Raw genomic sequence first — 20,750 nt, 5'->3', positions numbered from 1 at the left:
CAATTGTTACTGGCCTTCTCAATTTGGATTTTATTTCCCTAAGTTTTGTTTTGTTTTTTTTTTTTTTTTTTCCACTAAGGAACTTCGTTTTTTTTATTCCAAGCCTGCAGAACCCTTTCCCTCCTGGTTACATCTACTGTTCTCAGATTGGCTGTGTTCTTTCCAATGAGGACCTGATAGAGACTTCGGGATTCTCTGTTTTTAGAGCCTCATTTCTTTCCTCAATTTCATTTTTCAAGTAAATTGATATTTTTTTTAAAGATTTTATTTATTTATTTGACAGAGAGAGATCACAAGTAGGCAGAGAGGCAGGCAGAGAGAGAGGAAGGGAAGCAGGCTCCCTGCTGAGCAGAGAGCCCAATGCGGGACTCGATCCCAGGACCCCGAGATCATGACCTGAGCTGAAGGCAGCGGCTTAACCCACTGAGCCACCCAGGCGCCCTCAAGTAAATCGATATTATGTGGACTTTATAACGAGTGATTTTGCTCACTCACCTTATTGCCTGATTTTATTCTAGATGTCATCTGTGGGATTTGTTGTTATTGTGGTTGTGGTGGTCATTGTGTTTGTTTGTTTGTTTGTTTGTTTGATTTTGTTATCCTAAATGTCTTTTCTTTTTTTCCTGGTTTTATATAGCAGGAGTTTGAAAAACACACCACAGGGGCGCCTGGGTGGCTCAGTGGGTTAAGCCGCTGCCTTCGGCTCAGGTCATGATCTCGGGGTCCTGGGATCAAGTCCCACATCAGGCTCTCTGCTCAGCAAGAAGCCTGCTTCCCTCTCTCTCTCTCTCTGCCTGCCTCTCCATCTACTTGTGATCTCTCTCTGTCGAATAAATAAATAAATCTTTAAAAAAAAAAAAAAAGAAAGAAAAACACACCACAATGTATTCCTAGACTCTACCTTCAAATTTTTACCTATAGGCTTTTTGAATAACACTAATCCTTGTGTGGGGGCCACTTTATTTGATGTTTATTGCAAGCAGTAGAACATGGGACAAAGTGAGGACAGAGTGAATGAGGAGGGAGGCAGCTTGTTGAAGTAGCATTGTAAAGAGCCAGGAAAAAAAGATGCAAATATTGTGTTGGTGGTGGGCAGTCACAAAAGCTAAAAGAAGGGTGAGAACTGAGGTCTTGGGGTTTTGTGCATTTTTTTTTTTCAAGTAGCCAAAGACAGTTTGAAAATAAAGTGGTAGTAAGATTAAATTGTGTGGTTCATTTCTAACGCATTCTGCACAGTCACTAGACCATTTTCAACATTGTTTATCTGCTTTTGTTTCTGAGTTGTTAGGAAGAATTTTTACAGGAGACTTTAGTGCCACATGCGCAACCACTGCACTGACTTTGACAAAGAAAGATGGCTCCTTGTGTGTAAGCTGGGTAAGGAAAATCTTTCTTTTTTTAAAAAAATATTTTTAAATCTAGGATTCAGAAGTATTAAAACATCTTCAAGGGAAAAACAGATGAATTATTTCATCAGGACTCTCCCTTCCATTAACACTGGCATAGGAAAGATCTAAATACTTTTCTCCAAAAAAGTTACTTTGTAATGATCTCCAATTCTTCATCTTTCTTACTACTGATAATTGTGCATTACTGCCCTCTGCTGCATGAACTTGGACCTCTCCTAGTCTTTGTAGAATGATAACTGTAGGATCATTGATTTTTTTTTAATTAAGTCCATTTCTAACAGTCGATAGGAATTCGTCTCTTGTCACAGAATAATATCATGATGGGTTGCAATTTGCATCCCTGATATGTATAGATTTGCTTAGAGGCATTACTTAGAGTGGTTTCCTTAGAGGCATTTTCATATTAAATGGCCATGGAAAAAGAAAAGTAGATGATCATGTCTACTATATTCAGAAACTGCTTTACAAATGAGTGGCAGATAGTATACAAATTAACTTATAATTAACAGTCTTAGACTGTATCTACTCTTGACTAAAGAGAATGAAATATGGCAGATTTTAATAGGCATAACTTCTGATCGGAACTTACATGTGTGGGCTTTTTAAATGAACCACCTTGTGGAATTATGCAAACAGGTAGAGGGAAAATCAGACCATTCTTTGAATTTGAAAATAGTACTTAGGAGCTTAGAATTTTATCTTGGCTTTTCATGTTAGAAAGGGCCCCAGTGCCAGCTCTGGTGTTGAGTGGAGGAAAGAAATATATTCAGTATTGTAGAACAAAAGGATAGTTTTCAAAATTTGAATAATTCTATTAAATGTTAAGATCATATATATATAGAATACATTTTGATACCTAAAAGGCCCATTGATAAGAGATTTGAGAATTTCATTTTCTTATTAATTGAAATAGAACATTGGCATTGGAGAACAAGGCTAACCCAATTTTAGAACACGAAAACAGTTGTTATGTTCTCCATATTATTTGATCTTAGATATATACAAATCTGCCCATATATTCTTGACACTGACAACAAAAATAGCATTTTTTGGATTTTAGAACAACAACAAAACCGGAACTAAATCTGAGCTTATTCTCAGATTTCTTGATAATTTAAAAACTAAGTGGTCAAAGTGCACATATATTAAAATATGATTTCAAGAGCAGTTTCAATGAAATTAGATATTCCCTCTGCTTCCACATATTTAGCACTGCCTTGAATTAATTAAAGGTACTGTGATTCCAACTGGCTATTAATTTACTGAGTAAATGGAACAAATCAAATTAAATAAATGGACAAATTAAGTTAGTAACAGAACAACTTGCTGATTGCTAGATCACTCTATTTTTGATTGCCACTTCCTTTTTCTTTGATCTACAATGATTTCATTTTCATATCATATACTCCTGTAATTTATTGTTTCCATCTTTCATTAACAAAGTGCTGTTTTTAAATGTAACAATGACCTTATCTTCTTGGCAAATAGCTTGTATTCTTTGTTTTCTTTATCAGGGCCCCAGTGGAATCTTTGACAATCATATTCAAACCCAGTCAGCTGGGTTCATATTCAGCCATAATTCACACACAGAAGGATGGTGAGGAACTTAATATCATTAACACAGGCCAGAGGTAAAACGTAATAGGACAAATTTAAATAACATTTTTAAATGGACGTATGACACATCTCCCACATTAAGTTTAGGAACTTTGGTAGAGTTCCAGAAATTTTACTCCTTCCCCAAATGTCCAAATGTTTTAATATGCACTATGTTTATAAATCCATCTGTTAGGGGCTGAATTTGTTCCGCCCACAAATTCGTATGTTGAAACCCTAACCCTTAGTACCTCAGAATGTGATTGCATTTGGAGATAAGGTCTTTAAAAAGGTCATTAGGTTAAAATGAGGTCTTTAGGGTAGGCGCTAATGCAATATGACTTGTGTCCTTTTAAGAAGAGAAAATTTGGCCAAATTCAGAAAGGGACAGCCATTTGAGGACACAGGGCAATGGTGGTCATCTGCAAGCCCAGGAGAATGGCCTGAGAAGAAACCAAACCTACCAAAACTTTGATCTTGGACTTCATGCCTCCAAAACGATGAGAAAATAAACTTCTGTTGTTTTAACCACCCAGTCTGTGGTATTTCGTTCTAGCAGCAGACTAAGAGCAAAATAAGACACCATCTTTAGAGCAGAGAACCTTTTCTGGTTCTCTGCTAAATGAACACCCAGTTTCCAAGAGGCTTTACTACATTGGACAAAGATGAAATATATGTACCCATCTGCTTCTATTCTTGATGTTATTTGTAGTCATGACCAAGTTAAGCTCCTGCAGAGGAATCAGTGTTAAGTTCTGTTGCAGTGATGGAATTTTCTTCTTTTTCAGGTGTGCTCCACATTGTTGCCATAACTGGGCATTACATCTAAAATGAGAGCCTGCTGTGCTGCCAGTTACTCTTCGTTCAGTATTGTTTTAATACTGGACATTGTTTTAAAGGCATGAACTAAGGGACCCAAATAAGAGATAACACATGTGGGGCGCCTGGGTGGCTGAGTGGGTTAAGCTTCTGCCTTTGACTCAGGTCCTGATGTCAGGGTCCTGGGATGGAGCCCCGCATTGGGTTCTCTGCTCAGTGGAGAGCCTGCTTCCCTTCCTCTCTCTCTACCTGCCTCTCTGGCTACTTGCGATCTCTGACAAATAAATAAATAAAAATCTTTATTTAAAAAAGAAGAGCTAACACATGCAATGCATGTAGAGTACTTCACAAGCTGGCACATAGTAAGCATTTAATATATTGTGCTTATTATTATTGTTTTATTACTTTTATATATTCCAAGCCAGATAACTATAAAATTCCTTAAGGTAGCTGTAGTTTAATATCTTAACTTTTCATACCTTAGATTGGTTTTGGGCATTGTAGCCTATTCCTACAGTATAAAAAAGTAGGATCTACTGCAAAAAGATCATCAAAAATAAACTAAACACAATTTACATTCCCTGTTACCAAGCCCTAGTTATGCTTCAAACACAGATTTTTAAATTGCCACTTGGGAACCTATTTTCTTATTTTTTGCAAATAGTTCTCACATTATTTTTCAATCTATGCCACAATTTATTTTCTAGTTGAAGTTTTTCCTTGGTCATTAGTCATAGGCTCAGATAACTGACAGGAAAAAGCACACTGTACCATGACTGGATTAGCTACCCTGCCCTTCTGTTTTTTAAGACTCTCTACTTCAAGTGACCAAATCATTTCTGACTGGATAAATTGCCAGATTTTCAATAGTTTCTCCATTTGACTAATGCTTGTTTTGGAAATAATCTGTAATAATAACAGGGTAGAAATCAACCCATCGTGTTGTTGGCAGATTGAGGGCTCATAGAACATTTTGCCTAACTCACTGTGGCTTCTAATCTTAGCAGTTAACAGTTGATTAAAACCAACCAATCAAGCAATACATTCCTCCCCCAAATAGATACAACAACAAAAGCAGATATTTAAAAAGTCACATTTCTGGAGCCCTTTCTATAAAAAAAAATACAGCAGCTTTAACTTCTCTAGAACTCTGGAGACCTAAGAAGCAGAGTTTGGAAGCCCCTGGTCCAGATTATTGAGAAGTTGTTTGTTTTCTTGCTCACAAAGATGATATTTCTTACAATAAACCTCTCTTAAGAATTAAACATGTTTCCCTTTCACAGCCAAGTGTAGTAGTTTCCAAAGATGAATCTTGAAACAGCCTGCCAGAGTTCAGCAGTGGGAGTAAGTGGACCACCAGGAAGGATTCGCAGTATATAGAACAAGCAGAAATTTGCACATTGCAAAAGGAAAGGCTTGGTGTTCAACATTTGGAGAATGTTTCTAATTTCCATTTCACCAAAGGTCTCTCACATGCACAAGAATCAGTAGAGTTTTATCCACTTGAGTTCTTGACTATAGTATTTGCTCACTTTTTATGAGCTGGGCTAGGGTGCTAGGGGGAATCTGTTCAATAATTCTCATTTGAGTGGCAGATAACATACTGAGAAGATGATTAATGTGTCAAGGATCAAAACCCAAGCCATTAACTAAGGAATTATGTTTCTGGTTCACTGTGAAATCCCTTAAACCATCTCACTTGTATGTGTTTGTGTCAAGTATAGCTAGCACCTAAACTGTGAGTGATGGGTTTTTTTCTCATTAGCTGGTCTTGTCCATGAAATCAAGGAAGAAAAGAGTTAGTAGCTGAAAATATGGCAGGGATCAAATAGGAAATGCAAATTTTCTATCTGGTATGGAAATTAGTCCTATCAAGAAACACAAAATATGTTCACAATACCAGTGCTAATTTACATTTACTGAAGGTTAATTAAACTGTAATTGACAGCAACACATGGTACTATTATTTTATAGGCAGAGTGAGAAATATGAAATTCTCATGTGATAAGATCTGAAGAGTTGAGTATTACTAGGATAGAGAACCAGGTGGCCTTGTTTACTATGGAGAGAGGAAACCCACATAACCATATTTTTCAAATCTTTTAACATCCAACAAGAAGGAGGTCTGTCATGTCTGTCATGTCCTGTGTGGACAAGATGATTTGGTGTTCTAAAGGGGCTACTAAAGTATACTCTCCCTTCCCAAATTTGCCATAATACCATATTTCTGTTCTTACCAACCTACAATGACCACACTAGTGTCATTTCTTTGGGTTCAAACACAAATATAAGAATATTGTCTCTTTGTACACTCTAAAAGTGTACATGCAACTTATAAGCAAAGGAAAAACTCTGGGGGACATCTCTAATTTCTTTTATTTCCACCGTCACATGAATTCAATCTAATGCAGAAGTTCCTGATACCCTGTGAGAGACCGAGGTTGGCAGAATTCAGTAGCAGATGAGAGCAGAGGAAAGCTCCTGAGAAGGGCAAGAGGCAGATTTCAGTGAGGCAAGGCCTTGACAGTGGACCACAAGCCTCTCCATAGCCAAGGCCCTGACTTAGGCACCTTTGGATCTTCAGGACCATAAACTTAATACATATGAAGTGAACAGATGAACAACTGCTAAACAGACTTATGTAGGAAGTGGTTACCAATGAAGGGAGAGAGAGAATGGGGTAGAAAACAAGAATAAAGGAATGATGTGTATGCCCTTAGCTCACCTTGAGGCCAAGTAGTCAGAAGGGAACCAGGACCCAGAAACAACTACTAAGACACTTGTGGGTTTTTTGATGGAACCAAGCTGACTGGAGGAGCAAAGAAGGAAAATATGGCCAAAGGAAAAAGTGTTCATAGAGGTACTTTCTTCTGAATAAGAAAACCCTATCCTTACTTCTGTACAGTGTTGCTTTTATATGTTTACTCCCTAATGATGTTATTGCAAAATGCATAAAAGTATGTTTTTCCAAGTACAATATGAAGTTTGTATCTTCATACTTACAAAAACATACATGAGAAAACACATGTGTGGTTATGACAGTAATCCAAAGTATTATGTTTATTTACAGTTAGTTGATTTTGTGTATGCATATCTATTTATCTACATGTGGGTTATGTGTGTCTGTTTCTGTTATATAGTTTTACAGAGAACATTTGGATCATGACTGCAATTAGTTTTTACCTCTTTTTCTGGTATAATCGTGTATGTGGTAGCATATGATTCCATAGTGTGATTTAGTTTTACATATGGGGGGAAATATTTGTGCACATAAAAGTGAACTTTGATTTTCAACTCTGGTTTGTAAAAATTTGCTTTTGGAGCTTGTAAGATGTTGGGTAAGCCTCTGAGATAATCTCTATGATGATACTCAGAGCTGAAGGCTTTTGTGAGAGTAAAGAAGCTGAGCTTGATATCATTTTTCTTTTCAGCAGGGCATTGACAAGAGTTAGGTATGACTATATGGGATCTTGCTTTGGTTGGAAGTAAGGAAAGAGGGAACTGATGGAAATAGCAAAGTATCTTCAGATTTTCTCTTGGTTCATTTGTTCCTTCTTTAGCTGATGGTGGATATTTACAACCTCCAAATGGATGTAGAGTGACTTCTTGCCTACATATTTAGTTGTCTTTTGAATTTTCCTTTTGCTCTAAAATACTCTTGAAAAATTCCTAACCAATAGTCTTCTAACTTAATTTTCTCCTTTACTCAAATGTTTTCCAACTGGAATATCCCAGGAAAAGATAATACCCTCTTTAAGGTGTAAACAGTGAATCACGAGTACTTATTAATAGAGTTTCCTTCCCTTCCACTAATGCCTGGAATGGTTCCTTTGTCCTTACAAATCATTCCTAGGGATATTTTTAAAAAGTGGGGGAAAAAATTCAATGTGAAAATCTCTAACCTAAGAAAGCACAAAAGCAAGTCAAAGATAAGAAGAGATTCCAGAGGGTTCCTTAAATTTTAATGCCCTTTTGCTTGTGGTGTTTAAAAAAAAAAAAAAATCTGAAACTGAAGCATTCCAGGCCAGACAGACTCACAGATCAGAGCAGGAAATATGCAAAGCGGGTGCTGTCTGGGAGAACCCAGCCATAAATTCACACTTTACAACTCAGCCCTTTTTTGGGGAAAAGAGTCACTATCGTTCTCACTTAGAGACAATATGTTCAATGTATACTCCTGTACACGCTCGTGTGCAACTGCATCAGGTATGAAAACTGAGGAATCCGGTCTGAAGATCAGGTCTATCTATAAAGCGGTTCAGGAGATCAGCTTCGTTCTCTAGTTGTGAGCTGCCAACTTGTGGCACTGTCTCAATTTCTCTGAGCACAGGCGTTAAACCATGAAAAGGATAAACGCAACAATTCCCAAACAACGCTTCCCGTTGCATTAGAAACATTGGCGCTTAACCACCAAACCGCTCCAAACCCGAGCCCTGTGCTTGCCTGGGACAGCTTGTCTCCTGCCAGTGCTTACGCACCCCGGCGGGCCGCTGCCACTGGCGCCCCCAAGCGCTGCGCGCCAGCGCGTCCCAGCCCCTCTCTGCACCTCCTTCCACCTTCTCAGAGGCAAACCCGACCCGAGGAGCCTGGGGCTGGCAGGGAAGGCTTCCCGGGGAATTCCCAGAGGCTAAGAGGCAGGGAGCTGAGGAAGGCAGAACCTCCAAGGCTTCCTTGCCTCCCATCATTCCCGTTTGGGATTTCCTCTAGCGCAGTAGAGATGCCCGGTAAAGCTGTGAGACTGAAACCCTCCGACATTACTGAAGACACCCCATTTCTCCCAACCCCGCGGAGACGTAAACTTACGCTGCGTGTGTGGTGGGGTCGTGAAGTTGGGGGGTACAAAAGGTGGAGACTAGAAAATTCCAAACGTCTCCCGGGTGAGCGTAGGAACATCGTTCCCTTTTTTTCTGGTCCTCTTCTCCCCAGTTCCAAAGTCCCCGTCCACGTCAGTTGGGCACCCCCTGGCACAACATAGCGCAGCCTCACATACACACTGGGAGGCACAGACTAAAACCCAGCTTGGGCCGCATGCTCTGTACGCCCAGATGCTCACTTCTCTAAACCTTCCATGGGGCTTTTCTAGTGCTCCTCTAGGAGTCAAGTACCGGAGATGGGTTGGGAAACCTAAAGAAGGGCGCTGGCGGTCCCCAAGGGCGGTGGCAACCTGCCCCTCTCCACTTCCACTTTTGCCCTCTGTCTGTTTCCAAAGGTCTTTCCACCCGCCAGAGCTGTTGTCAGGAATTAGGAGGCCTCACGTTCCCCTGGGAATGAATCCCATTTTCTCAGTTGTTGTGGAGAGCAAAGGGGTGTGGGAGGGGGGCAAAAAGGAGAGGCAGGAGGGGGAGCCGCAGGGGGAAGCAGAGGAGTGGGGCGGGAACGTGGGGGGTGAGAGAAACGTTTTCACTCTTTGTCACTCTTGAATTGGGGGCGGAGAAAAAAAAACCCACTGTGGGAAGCTATAAAAAGCAAAGGGGGCGGCGGTGAGAGAGCAAACAGAGAGAGCGAGACCGTGCGGCGCGCAAGACCGCTCCCAGGGCATTGCTGCGCCTCTGGCTGCGGTAGGCGGCCGGGTGTGAATCCGGGAGCGACACTTCGTCAAGACTGTGCCAGCACGCGTGGGAGACCTCGGCTCTCCTCAGACCTCGACAGTCCGGTCTGGGGCGTTCTTGACCTCCCCCCCCCCCCCCCCCCCCCCGCCAATAGCGCCTGCTATTATTGTGTTCTGCAAAGGTTGAGACTAAAGTGTCAGGAAGGAAAAGAGGAGAGAAAAGCAACTGAGGCCGAAGGAACTGGTGTGGCCCTCCAGAGCCCATTAAGAGAACTGGACGGCGGAGATCCGGCGGGAACACCGTGGTGCGGGGCAAGGAGCAACTGAAGCGGTGCGGTCTGCGGGGCTGGGTCTTCTTGCACCTCGGGTCACGCCTCCTTGGCGAGAAGGCGCCTCGCCTTTGATTGCTTCCAGTTCCTGCAGAACTTCCTGCCCTGGTGGAGAAGCGGGTCTTGCTTGGGTCGCTCTCGCTCCTGGTCTGAGGCGTGAGACTGAATTCACACAGTGCTGGGCCCCCGAAGCCGAGTGGGGTCGGGGGAACAGAGCCTGCGAGCCCCCGCACCCCGAGTGAGGGGGCCCGGTGTTGGGGTCCTCTCTCCCCTTGCACCCGCACCCCTCCGGGCTCTGTGCCTCCCCGGGGACCCCTCGCCGGGAAATGGCCGCGCTGATGCGGGGCAAGGACTCGTCCCGCTGTCTGCTCCTACTGGCCGCGGTGCTGATGGTGGAGAGCTCACAGCTCGGCAGCTCGCGGGCCAAACTCAACTCCATCAAGTCCTCTCTGGGCGGGGAGACGCCTGCCCAGGCCGCCAATCGATCAGCGGGCACATACCAAGGACTGGCTTTCGGCGGCAGTAAGAAGGGCAAAAACCTGGGGCAGGTAGGAAAACACTCCAAATACACTCTACAGCCAAGAGCGGTAGGCACCAGCGCTCTTGAGCGTGTAGTTTGCCTTTGCACCCCTCAACCTTTCTAGTGCGCCCCCACGTGTGGGCGCGCACTGCAGCTGGGGAGGGGTTCCCAGAAGCAGATCTTCGTGGGTGCGGGTGCAGTGGCTGCTGGTGCTGGGGGGCGTGGAGCGGGCGGGTTAGGGTTCTCCCACCTTTGTTTGGGGACTTGGGCAGGTACAAGATCCAGATCCAGTGTGTACCGGTGGGGAAAGGTCCTTCTCCATATTTATCACGACAATGCTGACGATAATGTTAATAGCAGCTAACACATAGCAAAGATTTTGTGTCAGGCACCATTCTAAGCGCTTACCTTTATTTAATCTTCCCAACCCTATGAGTTAGTCGCTGTTACTTTTCCCCTTCTGCCAATGAAAAAAATTGAGTTACGGAGTAATTAAGAGATTTACCCAAAGCGCACAAACTAATGCTAAGTCGCAGAATGGGCTTCCAATCCTAACAGTCAGGGGCCAAATCTTGGTCTCTCAACCGTTACATTTCACAATCTAGAGGGAGAATTTACCCCCTTTCAGGTTCTGTTCCCCTCCCAACCACTTTCTTCCTTCAAAGAACTGAGGTCACAGGCAGAAAACTTGAATAGACGCTCCATCTCTCACTTCTGTAGCCTCATAAATAAATCATCCAGGTGGGAGCTATCTGACGAAGCGACGGTGACAGCATCTTAACGCGGACGACCTAGCAAGGTGGACCCCGGATGCATTTTTGCAAGAGGGCGTCCCTCTGTCACACAGACAGATACATTGACAGTCGCTTGCAAAATGTTACACAAACATATACACACCGTATAACGACCGTGCACCCTCCGCACTGCTGTGGTCGGAGCGCAATGGCCAAGAGAGGGGGGCCTTGTGGGCACTGGGAACCAGGACAGCTCCCCCTTTCTGCTCCTTTTGTAGGAAGCCAAAGGTGAAAGCTCATTTGCCAAACAGCACTCGCCCCTCTCAGTACAACTGTCAACCCGTGAAGTGGCTCATTGCCCCAGGGAGCCCGGGTTTCCCTATTTTATCAGAGGAGCTTGCTGCAGCCCCTATGCGAGCTCTGGTGTCCTCCATTGCCCCTGCCCCTATGGCAGACGGCAGGGTAGGGGTGAGAGCAAGGGCCAGTCCTAGATGGACAGGGAGGGAAAAGTTGCCCAGTGCTTGGTCCCCTACTGCCCTCTCACGGGGGACAATTTTGCTAGTTTTGCAGTTCCAGAATGCTTTAAAATAGTTTTGAAATTCTTTGGCTTAGGCTTTGAAATGGCAACCATTTCAGCTATCTTTTCAAAGAAATACAAAGTCTACAATCACAAGATTTTTTTTTAAGACCTTAAGGGAAATAAACTATATATACGCATACTTACTACAAGCATACATATCCTTTGCACATTCTCACACATGTGCACCTACCTCCACATTTATGTGACCATTTTCATTCCCTTTTACTCTTCCCTCCTAAACACCCTGATACTTTCGATAGTAATGGACATAACGTTCTCTTAGATATTTATCGTCATGAGATGAGGCGAAGGTTGGAAAGAGAGGATGCTGTCAATCCAAATCATAAGCCTTTTCTCCAATGCTACTGACTTCAAATTTCATCTTATCAGTTGTTGAAGAGAGCTAGATGTTTATTTAGTTCAGCCAAGGACAGAGGGATGGACCCAATGATCTTTTGAGGTTCCTTTCGATTCTCATCCATGTACATTTGTGAGATTCTGTAAAAGGCTTTCTGCTTCTGTCACCACTGGGCCCCAACACTTGATGTTCCTGAATCAAATTATCAGTTATGTCAAAACTGTCATTAGCCGTGGGGTTTACATGGACTAAACTGAAGATTGCCGCCCACAATCTAGCTTATGCCTTATGTTTTGATATGTCTCTTTTGCTCTCTCCAAACATCTGCTCCTTAAAGAGGTTGCAACTCTATTTGCATGTCTTCAGATGGAAAATTTATTTGTTTTACAAATGAGTTTAGTCTTCTCTTCCTTCCTTCCTTCCTTCCTTCCTTTCTTTCTCTTTCTCTCTTTCTTTCTGTCTTTCAAGTTGAAATTCTTGTATACGCTCCATAACCTAGCAGTTCCATGGAATATATATCATTACATTTCCTTAATTATATATCCTTAAGATTTGATGTCGGGTTTGTGAGAAAATGGTAATTTATGAGAGATAGTGGTAACATAAAGCACTGAGTTGAATCGAAGTAAAATAGATGGAAAATAGGATTATCTTTTGTTATTTTCTGGCTTCTTGAGTGCTTAGCGGGTGATCTATAATATATATTACTATGAAGAAACAAACAGAAAAAATCTATCTTCTTTGAAGTAGAAAGAGGAATTCTTTGAATATTTATGTGTCTCTTTACTTTCTTTATTCTACTAGCTATGTGGTTTCTGAGATTCTTAGGACTCTAATTTTCAGCAATGGAATGGAAGTTAGAAAGTCTATTCAAACAGGATGATGCCACATCCTTTTTTGGAGAAAAAAAAAAAAACACCTAGAATTGAATTGTAACTGAGCTGAATTTTTATCCATCAGAAATAGAAAAATATGATTGATTGAGAAGATTGGAAATAAATTATCAGCTGATCAAACCAGCTTATTATGTAGTGTCATCCTGAGGCCGGATCATTTAATTTTTCTCCTCCTCTCCATCCTTGATTACTGATGCAGAAATATATGTGTTTCAGAGATACAGGATACAGGAACAGGAAACTGTAGGATGCAAATTCAAGTAGGCACTTTAGAAACTTAGTCTTTGGTCTTCTTTTCCTTAAGTGAAAATTGAATAATTGTCTATTTTTTCTGATTTACTTTCAGAATAGATAACTAAAATAAAGATTTTATTGTGATTGCAGAATAAATTATTGAAGGAATTTAATAATTCATTAATCTACAAAAGTGAAAATGAGACAAAATGGGCCCCAATGTTTTCTTGATTCAATGTAGTCTAGTCTGTTTTCATATGAAGTAAACATTCTTAGGAATATAGGATATAGGCATTAGGAATTAGGAATATTGAATATAGAATATATAGAATATATTCCTATACAGAATATAGGAATTCAATTTGTTCAGGAGGCAAGGTGGATTATTTGTAAATCACTCCTGGAAAAGCTGGCTTTGAATTTCAGGCAAGATTTAGAGAGCCCAGAAAAGCAATGTACTGCTCTCCAGAGGTGTTACAGTTCTCATTTTTAGGTTTGCTTTCAAAGACAGTTATAAGTTATAATGGAAAATGACATAGAAAATTGAATATGACAGTATTCAGGTGATTGATACAGAAAGAGCAAAAATGATTTTGCTGAATTATTCACACATATGTTTTAATTTGACTTTCTGTTTTCAGCTATTGCTTACGGGTTTTAAAGGATAGTGTATATATGTATAGGTATATGGGATAAATTAAGTTGTGGACTGTAACTAATGTATATACACGTCAATATATTTCAGTTTTTAAAGAGATTATTGAAAATGTTCTAAATTAAAAAGAATTTTAAACAAAACCTTCAATATATGGATACATGTATTCTGAATAAGTACACTGTTGCTCAACATCACCCCTGGAGTTTGAGGTAATCATATTTTATCGGCCACCGTTAAGAACAAATTAAAAAGCAAGCAATTTAAAAACTCAGTTTTTCTTTGCAGTTCACTTTTTTTTTTTTTTTGGTAAATGGAAATACCTTTTGGATTTGTGCTTGAAATTACTTCTTTTAGTCTTCTTTACTTCTTGCTTTGCCTTTTTGAGACAAGCAGATTACTTTGAATGTACTGCTATAGGATTTTAAAATATTTTTAAAAGTTTTGAATAGAACAGTGGAAAATAATTGTTTTAAATGTAAATAAAGCTTTCTGGCATGTGTCTCTAAAAAGAAACTGAAAACTGCTTTGAAAAAAATTTAGATTCCATGATTTTCTCATATAACTTGGACATTTGGATAGGTTTGGATGAAGTTGTGTTGTGAAAAAAGAATGCTTGAAATGCATCGGAACAGAAGCTTGAGGGAGTCTGTTAGAAAGCACTAATATTTGTGTATTGCCTTTTCTTTAATAAAAGTGCCACATCTACTTGTATGCATAAACCCTTACAAAAGTGCTCACAAAAATCAACTATATATAAACTAGATAGTCTATTTTCTATAGGTGATCACTTCGCTTTTTGAAATTATACATGACTTTTTTTTTTTTTTTTTTTAAACCCCAGCCCAACTTTCTCCTGTTAGAGAGTAAATATCTGCGATTTCCTCTGGACATCAACTGACGCTAAGTATAATCGGGAATGCAAATCACTTTCAAAATTTAAAGTTTCCCAAATAGAAAGATTTTGAAACAATCCACAGCAAGATTCCTCTTCCTTCACTGTGAATAATAGAGAAATATTGATCGTTGGTACAAGTGGAAGGTGACCTCGTGAATAGCAAGAAAAGTATTTTAACGATAGTCTATGAGCATCCATCATTTTATTTTTTGCTAGAGGAGAGAGAGCAAGGGACAAGTTTACTTAAACTCACTCCAGCTGTGACTTTGACCCTACCAGAATCTTCTTTAGTACTCCCCGCTAAAGCAAACTCCTTCCAAGATGTTTCAAATCTTATAGTTTTTAAAGTAGAGAAAACAATGTAATAGAAAGGGAATTGATATATTCTGTTCTAGGAGAATATTGCCACTTCCTCTTCTTTTCCCTGCACAATTTGAGTGGATATTAAAATAACCTGTTAAATTACAGAGAGAGGTCATTGAGAGTACTCAATGTATTTACATTTTAGACTCACTCTGTTCTGGCTATTCATTCTTTGATATTGATGTAACATCAAAATAAATTATAATCTTATTTCTATCTGTGATTCCCTGGTAGTCCTTTAAAGTCATTTTACTTCATTAGACCTCTAGTTACTTGTACTCATCCATAAAGGAGATAAAACTGCTCCTAGTTTTTTGGCAGGATGCAAAAGGAAACAAAATTAATAATAGCTAATGGATTGATTTTTGCATTGTGTAGGATTGCTTTAAGATAGCACAGAAAAAGATTAAATAGGGAATGAATAATGAAAATTTAGTATTACCATGTAAGGTAAGCAGAGGTTAATTTTCTCTTCTTCCTCTGTCCACTCTTGCCAGGAACTAGAGAACAGCAACATATTTTTCTCTAATTATTGTCTTTTTTTTTTTTTTTTTCAGGACAAATATAAGTCATTCTCCCAAACGAAGAGGTCAACTAATATAAAATATGGGAGATTTTTTTTTTGATAGGAACATCTGTACACAGGAAGAAAAGTCACCACCCAAATATTTTAAGTAGTAGTTTCCCAAGGAGTCTCTCATGCTAGCGACTTTGGGTCACTGCCCACTTCTTTGGGTTCAAACCAATGACATGAATGATACCAGCCTCTAATCAAATGTCCTTAGGGAGAGCTCATCCCATAAATCCTTATAAACTGAATCAGAGAAAACTTTAAGGCAGAGGGATTTCAATAGCAGATCTAAAATGATGTTATTTTAACTCAAGTAATTAGCTTATGTAAGCACTAAAAAACAGAATTATTATTTCGATACTGATTCCACAACCACTGAATCTGTATAACAGATTATATTTGTGGGACCTTAATACTAGTCTAGATTTACCTATGTGCTCCAAATAATAAATGTAGAAATGAAATCAGAAAAAACATAAAAGTAGTAAGTTTTTAAAAGCCCATTACTTCTCTCACCTCCATAAATAAAAGGGACAAATGTGCATCAGATATCCTTTTAAATATATTACAGTGCTAAATTAATTGATTCCATATATATATATTATAATTTGGTATAGAGAATAGTTACATATTTCATAATCAAAATTATTTTTAACTATCCCACCCTGTCTAAAACAAATATATAAAATCAATGAGTGAATAAGTACAGTAAGTGGCAAAACAAGCCAAAGCATCACAATTAGTAGGACTGATTTCTTAAAATGGTAGACCTATCCAAACATTTCTTAACAGATGTTAATTCTCTGTGTTATGCTTTATCATTCCAAATAAGAGGGTTCTTTTTTCTAGGTACTGAAGGAAGTGACTGATCATTGCTCCAGATGTTTCATTTTAATTAACTCTTTTGAACCTCTTAACAGCCCTTCAAGGAGCAAGGCCTATTATCATCCTTATTTTAAAAATAATGAAATATTTTATAAAGGATAAAACAATGATTTTCCTGAGGCACAGAGAGGTTATGCAGTTTGCATAAGCCACACAGCATTAAAAAGAGAAAGGCAAAACACACTCCCCAGTATCCATCTTCCTGCATTTGAGTGCTACCTGGTACCCACTGACAACAGGTAGAGGCCCACTCAGGGACTTCTCTGAGTTGGTTTGGCTGGCATCACTCATACTCTGCTCAGATAGGGAAAAATTATCTAGGTTGAGAGCCTACTATTGCTGTCGCATCTTTCTCTCTTTTGACTCCTCCTAGCTGCCTCTCAGAGAGTCAGAGGACCTGTAGCAGCACCACAGCACTGTAGTTTCCAAATAGGTTCTAACTTTTGACTTGCCACTAACCAACTTAATGTCTTTGAAAAAGGCACTTCGCAATGAATTTTGGAACACTGAAAAGAAATAAAATGGAAAAAAAAGAAAAAGAAAAAGGCACTTCAATCTCTGGTTCTTTTTTTTAATATGTAAAATAAGATACAATAACAGTAGCAACCATAAAAGTAATAACACTTACGTGACTGAGCCAGAGGGAGAGGAAAGTACACTTAGTTACTGTGCTATTGTCATTATTACTACTACCATTACAGAAATAGGTAAGCCAAGGGCTCAGGCACAGAAGAGAAAGTGGCTGTACAGTCCTTCCCGCCCTCCCAACAAATTGGGCAGGGCTAACTAAATAAATGCATGTGATATCATAAGGGAAACAAATGAACTCAATTACACCAAGGCCTGGAATTTAAAATAAAACAAGACAAAATAAATAAACACAAAAGTATGTTATCACGTTTCTTGTATCAAATGTGAACATAGGGATGGCGAGTCAGTGCTGTCTCTTACGAAGTAAGCAAAATAGCATGTAATTGAGTAACTGGTGAAATTACACAGAAGCCAGGGTACAGCAGACATTAAAATACAATCGCAGTAAGTGAAGGTCCTAACCGGCATGGCAATATTAGTTATTTAACCACAGGAACCAAAATAATTGAACAACATGTTAGAGTCTGCTGCCAACAGCATTAATTTGATATTCTCCAAAGTAAGACAGCCTCTGCAAAGGCAGGTTTCTTGACACTTTCTGCACAGTCTGGAGCCCAGAGAGCTTGCTGAGAATTTGGAAGGTTTACGAGCCTCTTTGAGTGTTGGCTGTCCTACCAGGAGGACTCAGAAATTTGGAGCTCATTATTCTCATTCCATTCCCTTCACTTTCTTTGTTTTATTTGAGCTATTTCTTTCATGATGCACGTAATTTGGAAATAACAATGTTAAGTGAAGAGTGAAAGTCATCTTATTGAAGTATGTGATCAATTTTTTTTAATGTATCGGGAATGAGCTGTTTGCCAATAGGTGTTTCTATTTGATAATGAGCTAGAAGACTACATTCAAATGGGAGGATGGGTGGGGGGAATTGTCATTTAAAACTAACTGAAATGACAGCTCACATTCAAATAATGGTCTTCACTTGCTCATTCTAGCTTCACTTCATCTTAACCCTTTGAAACTTGGCTCAGCAGGCTTTGGGTTAATTTATCTCTGGAAATCCAAGGTCTTCTTTCCAAAAATCATCCTCTGTACTCTGTAGTCTTTCCTTCATACTTTATTTATCCCCTTACTTCTGTGGCTACATAGTTCCATGTTCCTTTTTGGGTTGTTCCTCTTTCTCTCTCTTTCTTTTTCCTTCCTTCTTTTCTTTCTCTCTCCTTCCTTTCTTTCTCCTTCCTTCCTTCCTTCCTTCCTTCCTTCCTTCCTTCCTTCCTTTCTTTCACTGATCCCTCTACAAACTTCTGCCCACAAATGTGGACATTTCCTCAAGTCCCTTCCTTAGTCCTCTTCTTTTTCTGCTCCACTCTTTCTCCTTTGCTGATAAGATTTCCTTCTTTGGAACCATCTGTCACATAGGAAGAAATCTACCCTTAGTTTGAACTCCTGAGCCTCCTTACCTGCTCACCAGTTTGGGAAGTCTTTCCAGAAACAAACAAACATATAAAAAAATATACATTTTATGTCTAACTTTGAATTGTCAGGAATCAGACAACCAAGTCTTCATGATTTCTCAGACTATCAATAAAATCTGGTAAAAAGTACCTTAGGTTAGTCTAATGAAGGCCATAAGAATCAAGTCTCATTGCCCAAATTCTTCTCATGCCCTGGTAGGTTCATTACTCACTGGTGATAAAAGAAAGCTGTGTAGATTCCCATGAACCCCCTACATATTTGAATGCTTGGGATTTAAATAGCCTCCACATTTTTTCTCAATGATAGACCTGTTTGTCAAAACAACTCATGTCTGATTAGAATGTGCACAAATCTAGGGGCACCTGGGTGGCTCAGTGGGTTAGGCCTCTGCCTTCAGCTCAGGTCATGATCTCGGGATCCTGGGATCGAGCCCCGTATCGGGCTCTCTGCTCAGCGGGGAGCCTGCTTCCCCCTCTGTCTCCGCCTGCTTCTCTGCCTACTTGTGATCTCTCTCTCTCTGTCAAATAAATAAAATCTTAAAAAAAAAGAATGTGCACAAATCTAGAATTTATACTTATTAAACATTACATATTATAATATGTACATGCACATTTTAAACAATATATAATGTTTATTTTTGTAGCTTGAACTACTGACCACAGAGTATTTGTAGGCTCTTTGTTATTTTAGAAATAATCATTAATTTTCAGTGTGGGAAAACTTCCTTAACATTTACTTTCAACCTGACAGACTTAAACGTGCTTCAATAACTATGTAAGAGGATTCTTCAAATGTACTTTTTCATTATTATTGAAGATGGAGAACTTATTATGGAAAGAACCAAGAGAAGCTTTATCATAAAGTATATCAAGACTTTGTACCACAGACTAAAGTGGGCATAGTTGAAGCTGACAGATACAGTAGAAATCACCTAGTTTAACTCATTTTGTGTGTGAGGGAACCACGCTAGAAGATGTTTCCTGATCTGCCCCAATGTACTACTACAGTCAGTGCCTGTGACAAAAGAATGTCTCCTGGAACTTGGATTATTTGACTTCTAACACAAGTCTTCCAAATAATCAAAAACAATGTCCTCTGTTAAATCTGTAATAGCAAAGCTCTACAGAAGAATTAAATTCAGTTGTTTCAAGGCTAATGGGATATAAATTATATAGTGAGCTCTTTTTCAGCTCTGAATTTTGTATGTCAAATGTATTGTCAAAGAATACAATGTCACGATGACAACTGTGTCAGTAGGATTTAAAGAAAATTAATGAAGGAGAGTGGCTTTGCATGTATTGTCCTTGCTCATTTTTTTCAGTCATGATACTTAGTGACATGATTAGCAAGAAGCCTGGCTGGAGAGAGTGTGTGCAGGAACAGCAGGAACACACAAAAGAAGGGGAGAAAATAATGGTGGGCTCTGGGAACACAGATTGCTTGACCTTTGTCCAAGCATCATCTAGGATAGAGGTCAATGGCTTTAAAATTTTTCTGACAGCAGTGCACAAAAAGAGATACACTTTATGTTGTGATCCAGCACACAAACACACACACACACACCCTTGAAACAAAAGCTTCAAAAATAAATATTCTTATGATGGATAATGCAGTGAGACATTTTCAAAATTTTAGCCCTTTTTTTTCTGTTCTATGCTAGTCTCCTGTTCTATTCTCTTCTCTTTCTCTCTCTCTCTAAAATGCTGGTCATGACTCATTGAACTGATTGATCAAAACCTGTGGCTTGAAAACCTCTGCCTCATTTGATACTCACCCTGCACAGAACTCAGGGTACTATCAGGGTACTATGCTTGGAGATCAGCAGTACTTTATGGTCAGCCCCAGTAAGGGGAGGTAGAAAACAGAACAGATAGGTTTTCATGGGCAGAAGCATGCAGTGTCTCAGACCTCTCCAACTTTCTCTTCTGCAACATTGTGTCAGCCTCTGGCCTATATGTGGGGGACCTCTTCACCTGAGACCTTCTTAACCTCTGCCTCTCTCTCTACTTCCAAGAATAGGTGACCAATAACAATGCTGCATGCATACTTGGATGTTTCAGACCTGTTTACTCAGAATCTGTTATCCTACGTTAGTATTGTTCTTTTTGGGTGTTTGCCATGTGCACCATCATACTTTATTTCTGAGAAAATGCAGTTGAAGAAGCTTACAATGCCTCTGTGGGATAGAAGGTGCACCTCAAAGAGCATGGGATATAGATTCAGAAGACTTGCTTAGCTTATCTTTTTATATACTTTCCCTTGAAGAAATCATCTGACAGCTTTAAACC

The 20,750-nt window shown here is 39.7% G+C and overlaps 1 protein-coding gene across 1 annotated transcript in view; it reads left to right on the top strand.

Annotated features, from left to right (window-relative positions):
- Positions 1-9,316: 9,316 nt before the first annotated feature.
- The window catches only part of DKK2 (dickkopf WNT signaling pathway inhibitor 2), a 108,321-nt gene continuing 96,887 nt past the window's right edge, over positions 9,317-20,750 (top strand). Inside the window, exon 1 of the mRNA XM_047718159.1 lies at positions 9,317-10,249. Within this exon, the coding sequence (XP_047574115.1) occupies positions 10,028-10,249 (222 nt within the window). The 5' untranslated portion in view covers positions 9,317-10,027. The remainder of the gene's footprint in view (positions 10,250-20,750) is intronic.

This window comes from Lutra lutra, chromosome 2 (genome assembly GCF_902655055.1).
Source record: "Lutra lutra chromosome 2, mLutLut1.2, whole genome shotgun sequence".
NCBI classification, from domain to species: Eukaryota; Metazoa; Chordata; class Mammalia; order Carnivora; family Mustelidae; genus Lutra; species Lutra lutra.
The sequence above is the reverse complement of the archived record's forward strand: the minus strand, read 5'-3'. Positions and strand labels throughout refer to the sequence as shown.